The 20,417-nt window shown below is 37.0% G+C and overlaps 1 protein-coding gene and 2 pseudogenes across 1 annotated transcript in view; all 3 read right to left on the bottom strand.

Annotated features, from left to right (window-relative positions):
* LOC116141863 (pumilio homolog 5-like) overlaps positions 1-6,292 on the bottom strand; it is a 28,458-nt gene extending 22,166 nt beyond the window's left edge. The window contains 5 exon segments of the mRNA XM_031427333.1: positions 338-445; positions 572-713; positions 815-2,226; positions 2,915-3,610; positions 6,239-6,292. Of these exon segments, the coding sequence (XP_031283193.1) occupies positions 338-445; positions 572-713; positions 815-2,226; positions 2,915-3,550 (2,298 nt within the window). The 5' untranslated portion in view covers positions 3,551-3,610; positions 6,239-6,292.
* Positions 6,251-10,898, bottom strand: LOC116141813 (annotated as a pseudogene).
* Positions 10,899-10,953: 55 nt separating this feature from the next.
* Positions 10,954-19,544, bottom strand: LOC116141812 (annotated as a pseudogene).
* Positions 19,545-20,417: the final 873 nt, after the last annotated feature.

The following is a 20,417-nucleotide window of genomic DNA, read 5'->3' as shown; positions in this document are numbered from 1 at the left end:
CTTCATATGCAGGTCCTATATAAGCCATACGTCTAATACCAATTAAGGGGGCTTGAACTTCTACAATCAAAATTCACTTTGGCAATGGAATAGGTCAATGCTTAAATGGGCTAATCACATTCACAATGTTAAGAACAAGTTAGTATTTTTACTATCAGTTTGACCGAGCCCTAGGTTTACTTAGTGAATCTAAGCAACATTAAGGCATATGAGATTGCAGTAATCTAATGTACTCTTCAAGTAGGCCTTGTTACACCTTTGTCCACGGATTTTCTACCACTTTTTAAAATTCGGGACAGAAGGAATAGTCCAATTATATGACCTCAACTTAGCCCACCTTCTGTATCACACGGCAGCCATACATCTGCAAACTTAAAGGCAGCATCTGGCCAACAAGTTTGTCTGCAAGCTCCTTCCTCTGCTCAGGACTTCCATGCTCAAAAAACTGTAATAAATCAGAATTCAACAAGAAACAATTAATAGCATACTAACTACAGAGTTCAAATGTCCAGCAAGATAATTTGCTTAAAATAATTATGCATTTAGGACCAAATATTGTTGAAAAGTATACCTTTTGAATAACGTAATTCCCAAAAACATCAGTCATTAATTTTGAAGCATGTGGAAGAACTTCTTTAAAAACGGAAACCTTGTCTTCAACACTGCAGTGCTCCAGCTTCTGCTGAATAAATCGACTCCCATGTTGATCCACACTGAAGTGAGATATGCATGCAAATTAATTTTCATATAGGAGATAGTACAACAATCTCATGATGTAAGGCTTTAGGAAAACAAACTCAGTGAAGAACACTGCCTGAATTCTACTATACGCCCCGCTATGTCCGAGAGCTCAAACTTTTGCGCATTGCTGGATTTCAGTTCTTCAAGAAATGAATGCCTCTTGGGGTCATCAAAGATGTTTACTCCTCTCTGCCCTTGCCATCCAGGATAAATACCTGTATTTCTATGTGAACCCTGAGGATACCTTAGATCATTTCGCCGACCTGGATGAGTTGTTCCACCAACTGGTGATGATGGCAACACTGGACTAGAAATAGGCGACACTGGAAATTGCGCCATCACACCCATGCCTGGAGGACCCCCATAATAACCACCAACGCTGGTTCCCAGTTTTCTAGGATTTGGAATACCCAAACTCCCATTTGGTGAAGACAGAAGTTTCTGATCACCCATATAAGCAGCAGAACGTGGCTCTTTCTGTATAGAAGAATCAACCTGAGCCCCACTACCATTACTTGATGGCAACCTAACATGTTGAACTGAAGCACTGAATGCATCCCCAAAAGGGTGTTGAAAGTATTGCATTTGAAGAGGATTCACAAAAGAAGGTTGCAGCATCATTACATGGTGTCCATAGAACTTCTGATGTTGCAAATCACCCATATGTGGTATGCTTTCTGCTGTTGAAATGCCAGTAGTTTGAATATTAAAGCTTGGACCTGAAGTAGCATCAAATGGCATAGGAACAGGACCATGGGTAGGGTATCCAGAAACAAATGGGGGGAGAAATGCAGAATTCAGAGCATATCCACCAACATTGTAGTGTGGAGCATACACACCAGATGGCTGAAAATTAGGGTAAAATGGATTTCCTGATGGCATATAGGTTCCCGCTGTCGCATACAAGGGAGTAGTTAGACCAGGGGAATGCATTGATGGTTGTACCTCAATAGAAGAGAACTTGGCATGACCATGGGAGTGTTTCTCCATGCCACTTTGGATATGATTCATTCCTGGTGATGCTGTTTGACCATGAACCTGATATGGTGTGCCTTGTTGTGCAGACGGGTACTGTTGCAGCATAATTCTCCCATGATACTGCTGCTCTTCTTGTTTCTTCCTAATTCTATCCGAATGAGAGGCAACAATAACTGACACATCATCCTCTAATCCAGCAGTTTTAGTGTTTGTATCATCAATTTGTGAGTTCTGAGAGGACCCTGCTCCATCAGGACCTGTTGAACTAGAAAAAGACGTTGCTAGAGGGTCATTTTTGGATATTAATGCAATATCATGTGAATCTAAGGCAGATATATCCACACAAACATCAGTAGAGCCACTTGATCCTGGTACTTCTGAAAGGTTAATAGCAGAAACATCCAAAGTAACTGCATGGACATCATGATCAGTTGGTTCATCTGTCGTTGCATGGCTTGAGGAGTGAGACTGATTATATACAGGAGAAGGGGTACGAGGGAAATCTTCCTACAAACACACCAAAAGATGAAGCAAAACATCAACCCAAATCAAAAAGTCAACATTATTTTGTCAACTCAAGATTCTACCTTAATCGAGAGCAGAGCCTAAAAGGATAAAATGTCACACAACTCAACACAGGTATGAGCCACTTTCATTCCATAAAGTTACCCAAGTTGATGGCAAATGAAAAACAAATCAATATTGCAAAATATAAAGAAGATTCCAATTGTTTGTGGTACAAAACATCCAAATCCCAAGTTACAACAAAAGTGAAAATGCCCAAGAAGATTCAAGAGTATGAGCAAGCATGATGGTCATCAATTCAGACTGACATAATTAAGAAACTAAGGGAACATTTAGTATGAAATCCCATTACATTCTCTGTTTATGAAGAAAAAAAAAAATATTGAGAAATCTTAAGAAAGTGTCTGGGAGTTTTCAAAAGTTTTAGGATACAATCATAAGAACTACTTTAAAATCTATAAATAAACTTTTTCTGGATGTTCCTTGTCATATGATATCCAAAAGTTGTCTAAGCTTTAAAAAAAATTTCCAACTCGCTAACAAAATGCCCTCCAGAATCTGTTTTATATTCTATTGTCAGTAAATTACCACTTATACCAATAGTCAAGCCTCAATTGGTTCAGAACTTTCCTGGCAACTCACTAGCATTTAATAATTCCCAACAAACTACCTGTATCAGATCAACCAAACTTTTGTGTCGGCCAACCAAAGCTGTTTTCTGTCCTGACATGAATGCAGGAATGTTTTCTGCCCAGTTGTCTGAAGCTTGTCTGGGAGACCTATCATCCTCTGATTCCTCCTTATGAGTAGAAAGAGAACTTCGAGACAGATGCAAGGTTCCATTGCCCTTATCATCTAATGCAGTAGACCTCCAAATATTGCCAGACACACCAATATGGTGTACCAAGCGCCGATTCTCTCGTGACATAAGAGGTGGAGGAAGTCGTGGATTCAAGTTCACGTTAGAGCAGTAATACGCAAAATAGGCTGGATCAGAACGCAGTTGCTCCTCAGATTCAAAATGTCCAAGATCATCTCTTAAGCCTAAATTCAGACCAGAGTTCTGTTTAGCTAAAAGGTTTCCAATAGCTGCAAATGACCCCTCCATACTTGGTGGCGCACTACCACTTCGATTCGGAATCATGTCCGTTTGGTCTCCATGAAATCTGTGCCCCTTCAGAAGCAATCCCAATTCCTCTGCTGCCATATTCTTCAATTGGGAACCACACATTACAGAATCTTTGGAAGAAGGCCAATTTCTAGCTCCACCGCTTTCCACCATCCTCATAGGGCTCTCTGTTGCCATTTGATTTAGGGGATAATTAGCCACTTTTTTCTTTGAAACAAGGACATTCAAATTATTGCCTGCAGTGATACAATGTCAAGCTCATCAATTAAAAATCATAATATTTCCTGAACATCATAACAAGAATTCAAAAAATGCCTGCACACATCCAGCATCTCATGGTTAGATATGAGTTGATCCAAATTTATCCTTAGATATAACCCTATTAATTGGGCTAATTTATCATTCTCAAAAATAGTTGGTTTGATTCCCGTCACAATATAGCATAATCACTCTAAGGGGTCCCATTGTTGGGTAACACGAGGCAGGATACAAGAAATATTCATTTTTGTCAACATGTACCCATGTAAAAACCATGCAACTACAGACAGAGGTACAAGTGTTCATGTACTTGGTCACCTAAGGTATAAAAAGTTTCTTTTTATATATTATTCTGAAAAAAAAAAAAAAAAGGGACAGGTTTGACCAGCTTATTCGATTAAAATAGACATGTACACGAGATGCTTACATGATAGGCATGCATAAATCAAATTATAAATATAAGAATTCAATTCTTTTTTTGAAAACTTACATAACCAATTGAGCATAAGCAGACCAATCTTTCTATCAGATTTGGTTTGTTTAACATCAAATTTTTCAAAATTGACTTAATTAGCCTTAACCCAACCCAAGTTGACCTTAAAAAGAATAAAGGAACTAGGTTGTCTTCAAGTTTGGCACTGGTAAGGCAAAACGCAAAACATTTCAGTCAGTCATAAAGGCAATCTGCCTAAGAAAGAGAATGGGGGCATAGCCATAAATGTCTTTGGAAGTTAAGTGCTTCCTAAGCCTCAAGGTAAAATTACATTTTATTCATGACAATGGGATACAAGACAAATAATACTCCATAAGGGTTGCTATTAGTACAGCCCAAATGATTGAATTATGTCAAAAAAAATGTTTCTCCATTCCCATTATACAAATAAAAATACATTAACTGTAACTGAAAATTATTGGTCCAATGGACAGCTCCTTCATATTACAGCCAAAGAAGTATTGTCCAAGACAATGCCATTATATTTCTTTTATCTTCTTCCTTTCATCGAATGCGCCAAATGGCCAAAATTTACTCACTTTGCTGAACTTTATATTACAGTATAAAATTGAGCCAAAAAGCTATAGCTATGCATAATGTTTTCATGCCTCTTCCAAAGGAAACTATTCCTAAACGATTCCTCTTCCCCTTTCCTTATCCTGCTCCAACTATTAAAGTTCTTAACTTTGTTAATCACTCTCCTTCTACACCACTTAAAACCCTTCACTACATACAGAGTGGACTTGTGTGAAAACAGATTCTCTAAAAAAATCCATGCCAAGTTTGCAACCACTTCTCCGTTGCTACTTGCCAAGCCTTAGTCCCTTAGCCAACTAAAGACCAATGATAACAGAAATAAGTGTGCTGAGGTGGCAAAAAATTAAACCAATCATCAAGTACAAATAAAGGAAATGCAACGTGTGAAAGTGCAACTTGTTATACAAATTTTAGACATATTTGCAAGGAAGATTGAAGAACAATTTCATGGATGATCTAGCTAGGACCCAAAACTAAAAGCTTACCTTTTACCACACAACCTTGATGCCCATCAAAATGCCAACCCACCTCAAGGCCTAAAAGAAATCAACATTTTCAAATCCATTCATGGCCACCACCTCCTTTTCCATTCTCTTTGGATGCATTCACTCCCTGTCCATTAAGTAAATTGCTTCAATCCCTTTTCACCAACACCCTTACCACTTCCCACTTTATTTCCCCATGAAATATTGAAAATTATGGGTGTTCTTGTATTGTTTCTTCTAAAAACTTCAAAACCCATAATCAAATCTCTAGTTTTGTTTCCGATCTTCTCAATTCCTAATAACTTATCACAAATGAGGAATATCAGAGGCAAGAGAGGCTAAAACATGAAGTACACTATGCGTTCAATTAGAGCTTTTATAGAACACAGTATTTTGTGAAAAATAAGTCTATGAAATGTAAATTAATGGAATCAGAATAGTAAAATGAGTGTCATAAATAAAAATGATAGCAGGAGCCAATGAACTATGGCAACTAAATAACTCAACATCAGAAATACGAAGCAGCGAGTTGACACTATTAAAGAATCATCAATAACGGCTAAAGATCAACAGAGACATTAGAAGACAAACAAAAAACGAATTACTGTACCAAAAAAAAAAAAAGCTATCAAGACTTGGTCAACACAACTCCATTGATATCCACCACTGATGACTCATATTCATTTCAATTTTTCCCCAGTACTGTAACAACGAAGGCAGTCCCACTGTCCAATTCAACCAGCTCAATCCCCATTCCTAATACTCAGTAATCTCTAATCCTCATAACCTAACACCAACTTACTCTTTACAAAATTTAGTTTCCCTACCACTAATCTTCAACCTTTCTCTCAACTTCAAGTTCCAAACCCAATTAAAACCACAAGAACCCACAAATATTCTCATTTCTAAACCAAAACTAAGTCTACCCATCAGCCAAAACTCACAGTTAAACACAAACACAACCATCAAAGCTAAATTCAACAACCCACTAACCTCAAATACACAATCACTAAACATAACCATCAAAACATAAAAACAATTAAAAAAAAAAAAATTAAATACAAATACACATGTTTAAATATTTACCAGCACATGAAACCAAACCTAGAAGTTAGAAACAAAGAATCCCAGCTGTGTTCGAAAAAGAATAAATAATAATAGTTTCCACAAACACATGGGATCTCAATAATAAATAAAAGAAGTCTGCACAACCAAGAAATTGAGTTCTATTACCTGAATAACACGACAACCATATGGATGTGTAGAAAGATGGCAACTTGACCTCAAGAGCAGAAATAATAATCCAATTCTTCTGTAGGTACACTTCTATACACTTCTGTATCCATGTTCCCTTCTGGTCACGTACACATCTCATGACATGCCCATCAAGCTCAAGCACTATCGTTTTTCTATCAGCTCAATGACTTCAAGGGCCTAGATAAAATAAATAATAATTCAAGATTCACAGAAAATGATATTAAAATTTCAAACTGAAGACTAACGGTTATACTGGACTCATTCAAGCAAAATTGATCATTCTTTCTGAGAAATATTCACAGCCCTTAGAACTCAACCAAACCCCCCACCCCCCACCACCCCCACACACACAAGAAAGAAAGGTCATAAGTAGTATGATGTAAGGAATAACAAGATTAACTGAAAGCAATATAACATACAAAGCTATGATGAAAACTCAGATAGCTTTATTACATCTAACACACAAAATTCTAGACAATTGCCACCCTACAAACTATACGGACAACCTATTGCTCAAAGCCTCTTCAATAATTCAGAAATTTGGACCAATTTTGAGGCTATTATGAGTAAGTAAAACCATTTGCATATACATACAAATGGTTATTTCCCGCTTATTGAAAAATCAAAAGTCATTATCAATGGGATGAATTAAAGATTTGATCAAAATCAAAGGACTAAGTGTAGCACTGTGAGGGAAAAAAGACTCAGCAAATCAGGGGAAGGGAAAAAAGCAAGCTTCAGTCTCACAAATCAGTGTGTGATAAATAGTTTTTGACTTGGGCATAACCATCTTTAGAGACAATCAGATAAATATTTATAGAATCCACAATGAGGAGCATAGCCCTCAATATGCCTTCACTACCTTAAGGATCCCTCTTTTTATATACAAGACAGATCTTCCTTCAAAGAGAGAGTCCAGTTCTGCCCCCTCCCCACATATTCCCGCAAAAATTCTTATTAATTTGGTACTTCTTCCACACTGAAAGCCTTCCCTTTGGAAATTACTTTGCTTTCTCTGATTGCCCAATCTACTCCTAAAAAGGGTGATGTTGTTTCTGTTGATTGTCTCACATTCCAGTCAAACATCTCTAAAGACTAAACTAGCTTAAACCCCTTTTCATTTGTGAGGCCTGGGGCCTATAAAGAAGGCTAAAAGCTTTTAAAGCCAGCACCAATCAGCTGAAACAGAACCTCACACCTCTAGCACTTGAAGGCTCACAGTAACCACAAAACAAATGCTCTAGAAAAGCCATTTACCACTAAATTTAAAGATATATTAAAAACTTAGCCCACCTTCTGTATCACACGGCAACCATACATCTGCAAACTTAAAGGCAGCATCTGGCCAACAAGTTTGTCTGCAAGCTCTTCCTCTGCTCAGGACTTCCATGCTCAAAAACGTAATAAATCAGAATCAACAAGACAATCAATACTACTAACTACAGAGTTCAAAAGTCCAGCAAGATAATTTGTTAAAATAATTATGCATTTAGACCAAATATGTTGAAAAGCATACCTTTTGAACGTAATTCCCAAAAACACAGTCATTAATTTTGAAGCATGTGGAAGAACTTCTTTAAAACGAAAACCTTGTCTTCAACACTGCAGTGTTCCAGCTTCTGCTGAATAAATCGACTCCCATGTTGATCCACACTGAGTGAATATGCATGCAAATTAATTTTCACATAGGAGATAGTACCACATTCATGATGTAAGGTTTAGGAAACAACTCGTGAAGAACACTGCCTGAATTCTACTATACGCCCCGCTATGTCTGAGAGCTCAAACTTTTGCGCATTGCTGGATTTCAGTTCTTCAAGAAAGAATGCCCTTGGGGTCATCAAAGATTTTACCCTCTCGCCCTTGCCATCCAGGATAAATACCTGTATTTCTATGTGAACCTGAGGATACCTTAGATCATTTCGCCGACCTGGATGAGTTTGTTCCACCAACTGGTGATGATGGCAACACTGGACTAGAAATAGGCGACACTGGAAATTGCGCCATCACACCCATGCCTGGAGGACCCCCATATAACCACCAACGCTGGTTCCCAGTTTTCTAGGATTTGAATACCCAAACTCCCATTTGGTGAAGACAGAAGTTTCTGTCACCCATATAGCAGCAGAAGTGGCTCTTTCTGTATAGAAGAATCAACCTGAGCCCACTACCATTACTTGATGGCAACCTAACATGTTGAACTGAAGCACTGAATGCATCCCCAAAAGGGTGTTAAGTATTGCATTTGAAGAGGATTCACAAGAGGTTGCAGCATCATTCCATGTTGTCCAGAACTTCTGATGTTGCAAATCACCCATATGTGGTATGCTTCTGTCTGAAAGCCGTAGTTTGAATATTAAAGCTTGGACCGATATAGCATCAAATGGCATGGAACAGCCATGGGTAGTATCCAGAACAAATGGGGGGGGAAATGCAGAATTCAGAGCATATCCCCAACATTGTAGTGTGGAGCATACACACCAGTGGCTGAAATTGGTAAAATGGATTTCCTGATGGCATTAGGTTCCCGCTGTCGCATACAAGAGTAGTTAGACCAGGAATGCTTGATGGTTTACTCAATAGAAGAGAACTTGGCATGCCATGGGGATGTTCTCCATGCCACTTGTGGATATTCTCCTGGTGATGCTGTTTGACCATGAACCTGATATGGTGTCCTTGTTGTGCAGACGGGTACTGTTGCAGCATAATCTCCCATGATACTGCTGCTCTCTTGTTTCTTCCTAATTCTATCGAATGAGGGCAACAATAACTGACACATCATCCTCAATCCAGCAGTTTTAGTGTTTGTATCATCATTTTGAGTTCTGAGAGACCCTGCTCCATCAGGACCTGTTGACTAGAAAAAGACGTGCTAGGGGTCATTTTGGATATTAATGCAATATCATGTGAATCTAAGGATATATCCACCACCCAGTAGAGCCACTTGATCCTGGTACTTCTGAAAGTTATAGCAGAAACATCCAAAGTAACTCATGGACATCTGATCAGTTGGTTCATCTGTCGTTGCATGGCTGAGGGAGACTGATATATACAGGAGAAGGGGTACGAGGGAAATCTTCCTACAAACACACCAAGATGAAGCAAACATCAACACACAAATCAAAAAGTCAACATTATTTGTCAACTCAAGATTCTACTTAATCGAGAGCAGAGCCTAAAAGGTAAAATGTCACACAGCTCAACACAGGTATGAGCCACTTCATTCCATAAAGTTACCCAAGTTGATGGCAAATGAAAAACAAATCAATATTGCAAATATAAAGAAGTTCCAATTGTTTGTGGTACAAACCACCAAATCCAGATACAACAAAAGTGAAAATGCCCAAGAAGATTCAAGAGTATGAGCAAGCATGATGGTCATAATTCAGACTGACATAATTAAGAAACTAAGGGAACTTAGTATAAATCCCATTCATTCTCTGTTTGAAAAAAAAAAAATATTGAGAATCTTAAGAAAGTGTGTCTGGGAGTTTTCAAAGTTTTAGGATACAACATAAGAACTACTTTAAAATCTATAAATAAACTTTTTTTGGATGTTTTGTCATATATATCCAAAGTTTTCTAGCTTTAAAACAATTTTCCCCGCTAACAAAATCCCTCCAGAATTGTTTATATATCATTGTCAGTAAATTACCACTTATACCAATAGTCAAGCCTCATGGTTCAGAACTTTCCTGGTAACTCACACATTTAATAATTCCCAAACTACCTGTATCAGTCACCAACTTTTGTGTCGCCAACCAAAGCTGTTTTCTGTCCTGACATGAATGCAGGAATTTTTTTCTGCCCAGTTGTCGAAGCTTGTCTGGGAGACCTATCATCCTCTGATTCCTCCTTATGAGTAGAAAGAGAACTTCGAGACAGATGCAAGGTTCCATTGCCCTTATCATCTATGCAGTAGACCTCCATATTTGCCAGACACACCAATATGGTGTACCAAGCGCCGATTCTCTCGGACATAAGAGGTGGAGGAAGTCGTGGATTCAAGTTCACTTAGAGCAGTAATACGCAAATAGGCTGGATCAGACGCGTTGCTCCTCAGATTCAAAATGTCCAGACATCTCTTAAGCCTAAATTCAGACCAGAGTTCTGTTTAGCTAAAAGGTTTCCATACTGCAAATGACCCCTCCATACTTGTGGTGCGCACTACCACTTCGATTCGGAATCATGTCGTTTGGTCTCCATGAAATCTGTGCCCCTTCAGAAGCAATCCCAATTCCTCTGCTGCCATATTCTTCAATGGAACCACATTACAGAATCTTTGAAGAAGGCCAATTCCTAGCTCCCCCGCTTTCCACCATCCTCATAGGCTCTCTGTTGCCATTTGATTTAGGGGATATTAGCCACTTTTTTCTTGAAACAAGGACATTCAAATTATTGCCTGCAGTGATACATGTTCAAGCTCATCAATTAAATCATAATATTTCCTGAACATCATAACAAGAATTCAAAAAATGCCCTCACCATCCAGCATCTCATGGTTAGATATGAGTTATCAATAATCCTTAAATATAACCCTATTAATTGGGCTAATTTATCATTCTCAAAATGTTGGGTTTAATGAAAAAATATACATCATCATGAGTAGAAAAGTCCAAAAATATCTCGATTCTAGAGCAAATTTGGCACCATATGTTTGCTCCACCAAACATTGCCTGAAAAAGACACTCCACATGCAAGTCCTTATATAGGCATACGTCTTATACCAACCAAGGGGGCTTGAAGTTCCCTAAAATCAAAATGCACTTTATGCAATGGATAAGCAAAGTCGATGCATATAAATGGAGCTAATCACATTCACGATGTTAAGAACAATGTTAGATATTTTTTACTATCAGTTTGACCGAGCCTTTAGGTTTACTTAAGCGAATCTAAAGCAACATTTAAGGCTGTATTATGGAGATTGCAGTAATCTTAAGGTACTCCTTCAAGTAGGCACTAATCTCCACTTTGTCCACTGATTTTCTATAAACCACTTTTCAAACTTTAGGGAGCAGAAGGAATAAGTCAATTATATTGCTCTAGTTTTTATACTCAATATTCACAATATTCGTATCTTGATTAGGAAGCTAAAAACTTATGTTCCACACCATAACATTATAAGCTGAACATTAATACAATTTTGTTTCTCTTCTTATGAGGCAGCAGAAGAGTAAGTAATAAATAACTTCTAACTTAAATAAATACTTGTGCAGGAAACAAAGTCGGTATTAAAATTAGATTTGTATGATGCTGTTAGCCCATCAATTAATCTGTCTAGTACAAATTAGATATACAAGCCATCTTGACAAATAACTACCAAAAAAATAATGAGGAATCATCTACATCACGAACTGGTGAGATAATAAGACCATTGGTGAATGAAGGCCAATAATGCCTGAACTGTTTAACAAAGTATATGAACTTGGTGCTAAAAGCTAAAGAGAACTACAAGTCCAATCAAGACAAATAAGCTTGGTAATTAACTCGTTCAAAGAAGTCAGTTTGAGGCATATACAACAATAAACTATTTGTTGTTGGAATAAAGAAGCAAAACACACCATTTTATGAGAAATTGACTTGCTTCTAACCACTTCATAGATAGCTGATGCTATCCAACAACAATTAAAGAATTAAGTAAACAGCACAAAGCACACAATACCTACCTGGGTAACATAGTTCCCATACTGGTCCTGAGCAAGAACATAAGCAGATTCCAAAATTTCATCCACTATACATTGACCTTGTTGTTCATCTGAACAATGCTCCAAAAACTTCTATAAAAAGAAAAATAAATAAATAATAGTTCCACAAACAACATGGGATCTCAAATAAATAAATAAAGAGTCTGCACAACCAAGAAATTGAGTTCATTACCTGAATAACACGACAACCAATGGATGTGTAGAAAGCATGGCAACTGACCTCGAAAGCAGAAATAATAAATCCAATTCTTTCTGTAGGTACACATTCTATACACTTCTGTATCACATGATTCCCATTCTGGTCACGTACACATCTCATGACATGCCCATCAAGCTCAAGCACTAATCGTGTTTGATCAAGCTCAATGACTTCAAGGGCCTAGTAAAAATAAAATAAAATTCAAGATTCACAGAAAATGATATTAAAATTTCAAACTGAAGACCATACGGTTATACTTGGAAATCATTCAAGCAAAAATTGATGCATTCTTTCTGAGAAAAATATATTACAGGCCCTTAGAACTCAAAAGACCGACCAACCCCCCACCCCCCCCCCCACCCCCCCCAAACACCAAGAAAAAGAAAGGTCATAAGATAGTATGCAATGTAAAAGGAATAACAAGATAACTGAAAGCAAGAATATACATACAAGCTATGATGAAAACTCAGATAGCCTTATTACATCTAACACACAAAATTCTAGACAAATTGCCAACCCTACAAAATCTACAAGGCAACAACCTATTGTACAAAGCATCTTTCAATAATTTCAGAAATTTGGACCAATTTGAGGCTATTATGAGTAATGTATAAAACCATTGCATATGAAATACAAATGGTTCAAGTTCTCCCGCTTATTGAAAAATCAAAAAGTCAATTCATGCAGATGGGATGAATTAAAGATTTGATCAAAATCAAAGGACTAAGCGTAGCACTGTGAGGAAAGAAAGACTCAAGCAAATCAGGGGAAGGGAAAAAAGCAAGCTTCATTGTCTCACAAAAGCGTGTGGTAATAAATAGTTTTTGACTTCGGGCATAACCATCTTAGTAGACAAAATCAGATAAATAAGTTTAATGAATCCACAATGAGGAGCATAGCCCTCATATCTTCACTACCTTAAGGATCCCTCTTTTTTATATACAAGACAGTCTTCCTTCAAAGAGAGAGTCCAGTTTTCCCCCTCCCACAATATTCCCCGCAAAAATTCTTATTTTTTGGTATCTTCTTCCACACTGAAAGCCTTCCTTGGAAATTACTTTGCTTTCTCTGATTGCCCAATCTACTCCTAAAAAGGGTGATGTGTTTCTGTTGATTGTCTCACATTCCAGTCAAACATCTCTAAAGGACTAAACTAGCTTAAAGGCCCTTTAATCATTTGTGAGGCCTAAGGGCCTATAAAAGAAGGCTAAAAGCTTTTAAAGCCAGCACCAATCAGCTGAAGACAGCTCACACCTCTAGCACTTGAAGGCTCACAGTAACCACAAAACAAATGCTCTAGAACAAGCCAATTACCACTAAATTTAAAGAGATAATTAAGAAAACTTAGCCCACCTTCTGTACACACGGCAACCATACATCTGCAAACTTAAAGGCAGCATCTGGCCAACAAGTTTGTCTGCAAGCTCCTTCCTCTGCTCAGGACTTCATGCTCAAAAAACTGTAATAAATCAGAATTCAACAAGAAACAATTAATAGCATACTAACTACAGAGTTCAAAAGTCCAGCAAGAAATTGTGTAAAATAATTATGCATTTAGGACCAAATATTGTTGAAAAGCTACCTTTTGAATAACGTAATTCCCAAAAACATCAGTCATAATTTTGAAGCATGTGGAAGAACTTCTTTAAAAACAGAAACCTTGTCTTCAACACTGCAGTGTTCCAGCTTCTGCTGAATAATCGACTCCATGTTGATCCACACTGAAGTGGATATGCATGCAAATTAATTTTCACATAGGAGATGTACAACAATATCATGATGTAAGGCTTTAGGAAAACAAAATCAGTGAAGAACACTGCCTGAATTCTACTATACGCCGCTATTTCTGAGAGCTCAAACTTTTGCGCATTGCTGGATTTCAGTTCTTCAAGAAACGAATGCCTCTGGGGTCATCAAAGATGTTTACCCTCTCTGCCCTTGCCATCCAGGATAAATACCTGTATTTCTATGTGAACCCTGAGGATACCTTTTCATTTCGCCGACCTGGATGAGTTGTTCCACCAACTGGTGATGATGGCAACAAGGACTAGAAATAGGCGACACTGGAAATTGCGCCATCACCCATGCCTGGAGGACCCCCATAAACCACCAACGCTGGTTCCCAGTTTCTAGGATTTGGAATACCCAAACTCCCATTTGGTGGAGACAGAAGTTTCTGTTCACCCATAAGCAGCAGAAGGTGGCTCTTTCTGTATAGAAGAATCAACCTGAGCCCCACTACATACTTGAGGCAACCTAACATGTTGAACTGAAGCACGTATGCATCCCCAAAAGGTGTTGAAAGGATTGCATTTGAAGAGGATTCAACAAAGAAGGTTGCAGCATCATTCCATGTGTCCATAGAACTTCTGATGTTGCAAATCACCCATATGTGGTATGCTTTCTGCTGTTGAAATGCCAGTAGTTTGAATATTAAAGCTGGACCTGAAGTAGCATCAAATGGCATAGGAACAGGACCATGGGTAGGATATCCAGCAACAAATGGGGGGAGAAATGCAGAATCAGAGCATATCCGCAACATTGTAGTGTGGAGCATACACACAGATGGCTGAAAATTTGGGTAAAATGGATTTCCTGATGGCAATAGGTTCCGCTGTCGCATACAAGGGAGTAGTTAGACCAGCGGAATGCATTGAGGTTGTACCTCAATAGAAGAGAACTTGGCATGACCATGGGAGTGTTTCTCCATGCCACTTTGGATATGATTCATTCCTGGTGATGCTGTTTGACCATGAACCTGAATGGTGTGCCTTGTTGTGCAGACGGATACTGTTGCAGCATAATTCCATGATACTGCTGCTTCTTGTTTTTCTTCTATTCTATTGAATGAGGGGCAACAATACGACAAATCATCCTCCAATCCAGCAGTTTTAGTGTTGTTCATCATTGTGAGTTCTGAGAGGACCCTGCTCCATCAGGACTGTTGAACTAGAAAAAGACGTAGTAGGGGGTCATTTTGGATATTAATGCCATATCATGTGAATCTAAGGTAGATATATCCACACAAACATCAGCAGAGCCACTTGATCCTGGTACTTCTGAAAGGTTAATGACAGAAACATCCAAAGTAACTACATGGACATCGTGATCAGTTGGTTATCTGTCGTTGCATGGCTTGAGGAGCGAGACTGATTATATACGGAGAAGGGGTACGAGGGAAATCTCCTACAAACACACCAAAAGATGAAGCAAAACATCAACACAAATCAAAAAGTCAACATTATTTTGTCAACTCAAGATTCTACCTTAATCGAGAGCAGAGCCTAAAAGGAAAATGTCACACAGCTCAACACAGGTATGAGCCACTTCATTCCATAAAGTTACCCAAGTTGATGGCAATGAAAAACAAATCAATTTGCAAATATAAAGAAGATTCCAATTGTTTGTGGTACAACATCCAAATCCACCGAGTTACAACAAAAGTGAAAATGCCCAAGAAGATTCAAGAGTATGAGCAAGCATGATGGTCATTAATTCAGACTGACCTAATTAAGAAACTAAGGGAACATTTAGTATAAAATCCCATACATTCCTGTTATGAAAAAAAAACAAATATTGAGAAATCTTAAGAAAGGTGGTCTGGGAGTTTTCAAAAGTTTTAGGATACAAACATAAGAAACTTTAAAATATAAAAAACTTTTTTTGGATGTTTATTGTCATATGATATCCAAAAGTTGTCTAAGCTTTAAACAAATTTTCTCGCTAACAAAATGCCCTCCAGAATTTGTTTTATATTTATTGTCAGTAAATTACCACTTATACCAATAGTCAAGCCTCAATGGTTCAGAAATTTCCTGGTAACTCACAAGCATTTAATAATTCCCAAAAAACTACCTGTATCAGATCAACCAAACTTTTGTGTGCGCCCAACCAAAGCTGTTTTCTGTCCTGACATGAATGCAGGAATGTTTCTGCCCAGTTGTCTGAAGCTTGTCTGGGAGACCTATCATCCTCTGATTCCTCCTTATGAGTAGAAAGAGAACTTCGAGAAAGATGCAAGGTTCCATTGCCTATCATCTAATGCAGTAGACCTCAAATATTGCCAGACACACCAATATGGTTTACCAAGCGCGATTCTCTCGTGACATAAGAGGTGGAGAGCGTGGGATTCAAGTTCACGTTAGAGCAGTAATACGCAAAATAGGCTGGATCAGAACGCAGTTGTCCTCAGATTCAAAATGTCCAAGACATCTCTTAAGCCTAAATTAGACCAGAGTTCTGTTTAGCTAAAAGGTTCCAATAGCTGCAAATGACCCCTCCATACTGGTGGGCGCACTACCTTCGATTCGGAATCATGTCGTTTGGTCTCCATGAAATCTGTGCCCCTTCAGAAGCAATCCCAATTCCTCTGCTGATATTCTTCAATTGGGAAACACATTACAGAATCTTTGGAAGAAGGCCAATTCCTAGCTCACCGCTTTCCACCATCCTCATAGGGCTCTCTGTTGCCATTTGATTAGGGGATAATTAGCCACTTTTTTCTTTGAAACAAGGACATTCAAATTATTGCCTGCAGTGATCAATGTCAAGCTATCAATTAAAAATCATAATATTTCCTGAACATCATAACAAGAATTCAAAAAATGCCTGCACACATCCAGCATCTCATGGTTAGATATGAGTTGATCCAAATTTATCCTTAGATATAACCCTATTAATTGGGCTAATTTATCATTCTCAAAAATAGTTGGTTTGATTCCCGTCACAATATAGCATACACTCTAAGGGGTCATTGTTGGGTAACAGAGGCAGGATACAGAAATATTCATTTTTGTAACATGTACCCATGTAAAAACCATGCAACTACAGACAGAGGTACAAGTGTTCATGTACTTGGTCACTAAGGTATAAAAAGTGTCTTTTATATATTATTCTGAAAAAAAAAAAAAAAGGGACAGGTTTGACAGCTTATTCGATTAAAATAGACATGTACACGAGATGCTTACATGATAGGCATGCAAAAATCAAATTATAAATATAAGAATTCAGTTTTTTTTGAAATCTTACATAATCAATGGAGCACAAGGAGACCAATCTTTCTATCAGATTTGGTTTGTTTACATCAATTTTTCAAAATTGACTTAATTCACTTAACCCAACCCAAGTGACCTAACAAGAATAAAGGAACTAGGTTGTCTTCAAGTTGGCACTGGTAAGGAAAACGCAAAACATGTCAGTCAGTCATAACGGCAATGCCTAAGAAAGAGAAAGGGGGCATAGCCAAAATGTCTTTGGAAGTTAAGTGCTTCCTAAGCCTCAAGGTAAAATTACATTTATTCATGACAATGGGATACAAGACAAATAATACTCCATAAGGGTTGCTATTAGTACAGCCCAAATGATTGAATTATGTCAAAAAAAATGTTTCTCCATTCCCATTATACAAATAAAAATACATTAACTGTAACTGAAAATTGGTCCAATGGACAGCTCCTTCATATTACAGCCAAAGAAGTATTGTCCAAGACAATGCCATTATATTCTTTTATCTTCTTCCTTTCATCGAATCGCCAAATGGCCAAATTTACTCACTTTGCTAACTTTATATTACAGGATAAAATTGAGCCAAAAAGCTATAGCTATGCAAATGTTTTCATGCCTCTTCCAAAGGAAACTATTCCTAAAAGATTCCTCTCCCTTTCCTTATCCTGCTCCAACTATTAAAGTTCTTAACTTTGTTAATCACTCTCCTTCTACACCACTTAAAAACCTTCACTACACTACAGAGTGGACTTGTGTGAAAACAGATTCTAAAAAAATCCATGCCAAGTTTGCAACCACTTCTCCGTTGCTACTTGCCAAGCCTTAGTCCCTTAGCCAACTAAAGACCAATGATAACAGAAATAAGTGCGCTGAGGTGGCAAAAAATTAAACAATCATCAAGTACAAATAAAGGAAATGCAATGTGTGAAAGTACAACTTGTTATACAAATTTTGACAATATTTGCAAGGAAAAATGAAGAACAATTTCAGGACAATCTAGCTAGGACCCAAAACTAAAAGCTTACCTTTACCACACAACCTTGATGCCATCAAAATGCCAACTCACCTCAAGGCCTAAAAGAAATCAACCTTTTCAAATACATTCATGGCCACCACCTCCTTTTCCATTCTCTTTGGATGCATTCACTCCCCGTCCATTAAAAACGCTTCAATCCTTTTCACCAACACCCTTACCACTTCCCACTTTATTTCCCCATGAAATATTGAAAATTATGGGTGTTCTTGTATTGTTTCTTCTAAAAACTTCAAAACCCGTAATCAAATCTCTAGTTTTGTTTCCGATCTTCTCAATCCTAATAACTATCACAAATGAGGAATATCAGAGGCAAGAAGGCTAAAACATGAAGTAAACTATGCGTTCAATTAGAGCTTTTATAGAACACAGTATTTTGTGAAAAATAAGTCTATGAAATGTAAATTAATGGAATCAGAATAGTAAAATGAGGTCATAAATAAAAATGATAGCAGGAGCCAATGAACATGGCAACTAAATAAATCAACATCAGATATACGAAGCAGCGAGTTGACACTATTAAAGATCATCAATAACGGCTAAAGAAACAGAGACATTAGAAGACAAACAAAAAACGAATTACTGTACCAAAAAAAAAAAGCTATCAAGACTTGGTGATGAATCATTTCATTTCAATTTTTCCCAGTACTGTACAAACAAAGGCAGTCCACTGTCCAATTCAACCAGCTCAATCCCCATTCCTAATATCAGTAATCTCTAATTCATAACCTAACACCAACTTACTCTTTACAAATTTAGTTTCCCTACCACTAATCTTCAACCTTTCTCTCAACTTCAAATTCCAAACCCAATTAAAACCACAAGAAACCACAAATATTCTCATTTCTAAACCAAAACTAAGTCTACCCATCAGCCAAAACTCACAGTAAACACAAACAAACCATCAAAGCTAAATTCAACAACCCGTAACCTCAAATACACAATCACTAAACATAACCATCAAAACATAAAACAATAAAAATAAATAAATAAATAAATACAAATACACATGTTTAAATATTTACATGAAACCAAACCTAGAAGTTAGAAACAAAGAATCCCAGCTGTGTTGGAGACAGAACTCTGAAGATATCTGAAACAAAAAGAAAAAAAAAACTTCACAAATGTTTTGTTTTGTTTTGTTGTGCTTTGTTTTAGAGAGACACGGTTTTGTTGCTTTGGAGAAACAAATGTGTATTGAAAATTATAAAAATAATAAAATAAATATCAAGGTGTAGCCCTGGGTTCAAGTTTTAGACCTTTTTCTGTATTTATTGCATTACTTAAAATGTATGAGAAAGCATAATGACTATTTTGCCCTTCAGAGTACAAAGGTGTTATCTGGGTTTTGGTGTAGTTTTGTCATATAAAAAAGGTTATGTGCACGTCAAGCTTGACACGTGTTGGTAAAAATTCTCATACGACACAGCTGAAGACATCAATTCAATTCAGTTTTGTGGATTACTATAGGCTGTGTTTGGTTACCCATAATAACAATCTAAATTTGTCTTTTTCTTTATATTTATATATTTCCAATTCTTCTAAGTCTCAAAAATATTATTTATCTAATTCAGTTAACTGTGGTAAATAAAAGTTATTTTTTTATTATTTCAACTACATATTGCATAATTTTATTTATTAAATATGAGGATGAATTCTATAATCATCCAACTCTTTTCATTTACAGCGTTTTATGTTGGTATTTTAAGTCAAGAGAAACATGAAAATGGTGCTCGTTTACAATTTTACATTATTTCAATTTTAGAAAATGGAGAGAAAGGGAGGCAGGGAGTGAACGTGCGGTCCCACTTTTTAAGTATAAAAAAAATATAATTATTGAATAAAAATTGTATTTATTCCTTTTATATCATATATTCTGGACACTTTTCATTTTAGCTCAAAATTTTAAATACGAAATCAAAAATGAGGATTTACAATTGATATATTTGAGACATTGAGATTAAAAAAAAAAAAAAAAAAGGGTTTTATAAGCTGTGGATATGATAAATTTTTTATTTTATTTTGTCTACTTTTGGACAAACATGTCAAATCATTTTTGTTTTTTGTCTTTCC

Source organism: Pistacia vera, unplaced genomic scaffold (assembly GCF_008641045.1).
Source record: "Pistacia vera cultivar Batoury unplaced genomic scaffold, PisVer_v2 Contig400, whole genome shotgun sequence".
Lineage (NCBI taxonomy): Eukaryota > Viridiplantae > Streptophyta > Magnoliopsida > Sapindales > Anacardiaceae > Pistacia > Pistacia vera.
This window is presented reverse-complemented; position numbering and strand designations above follow the sequence as displayed.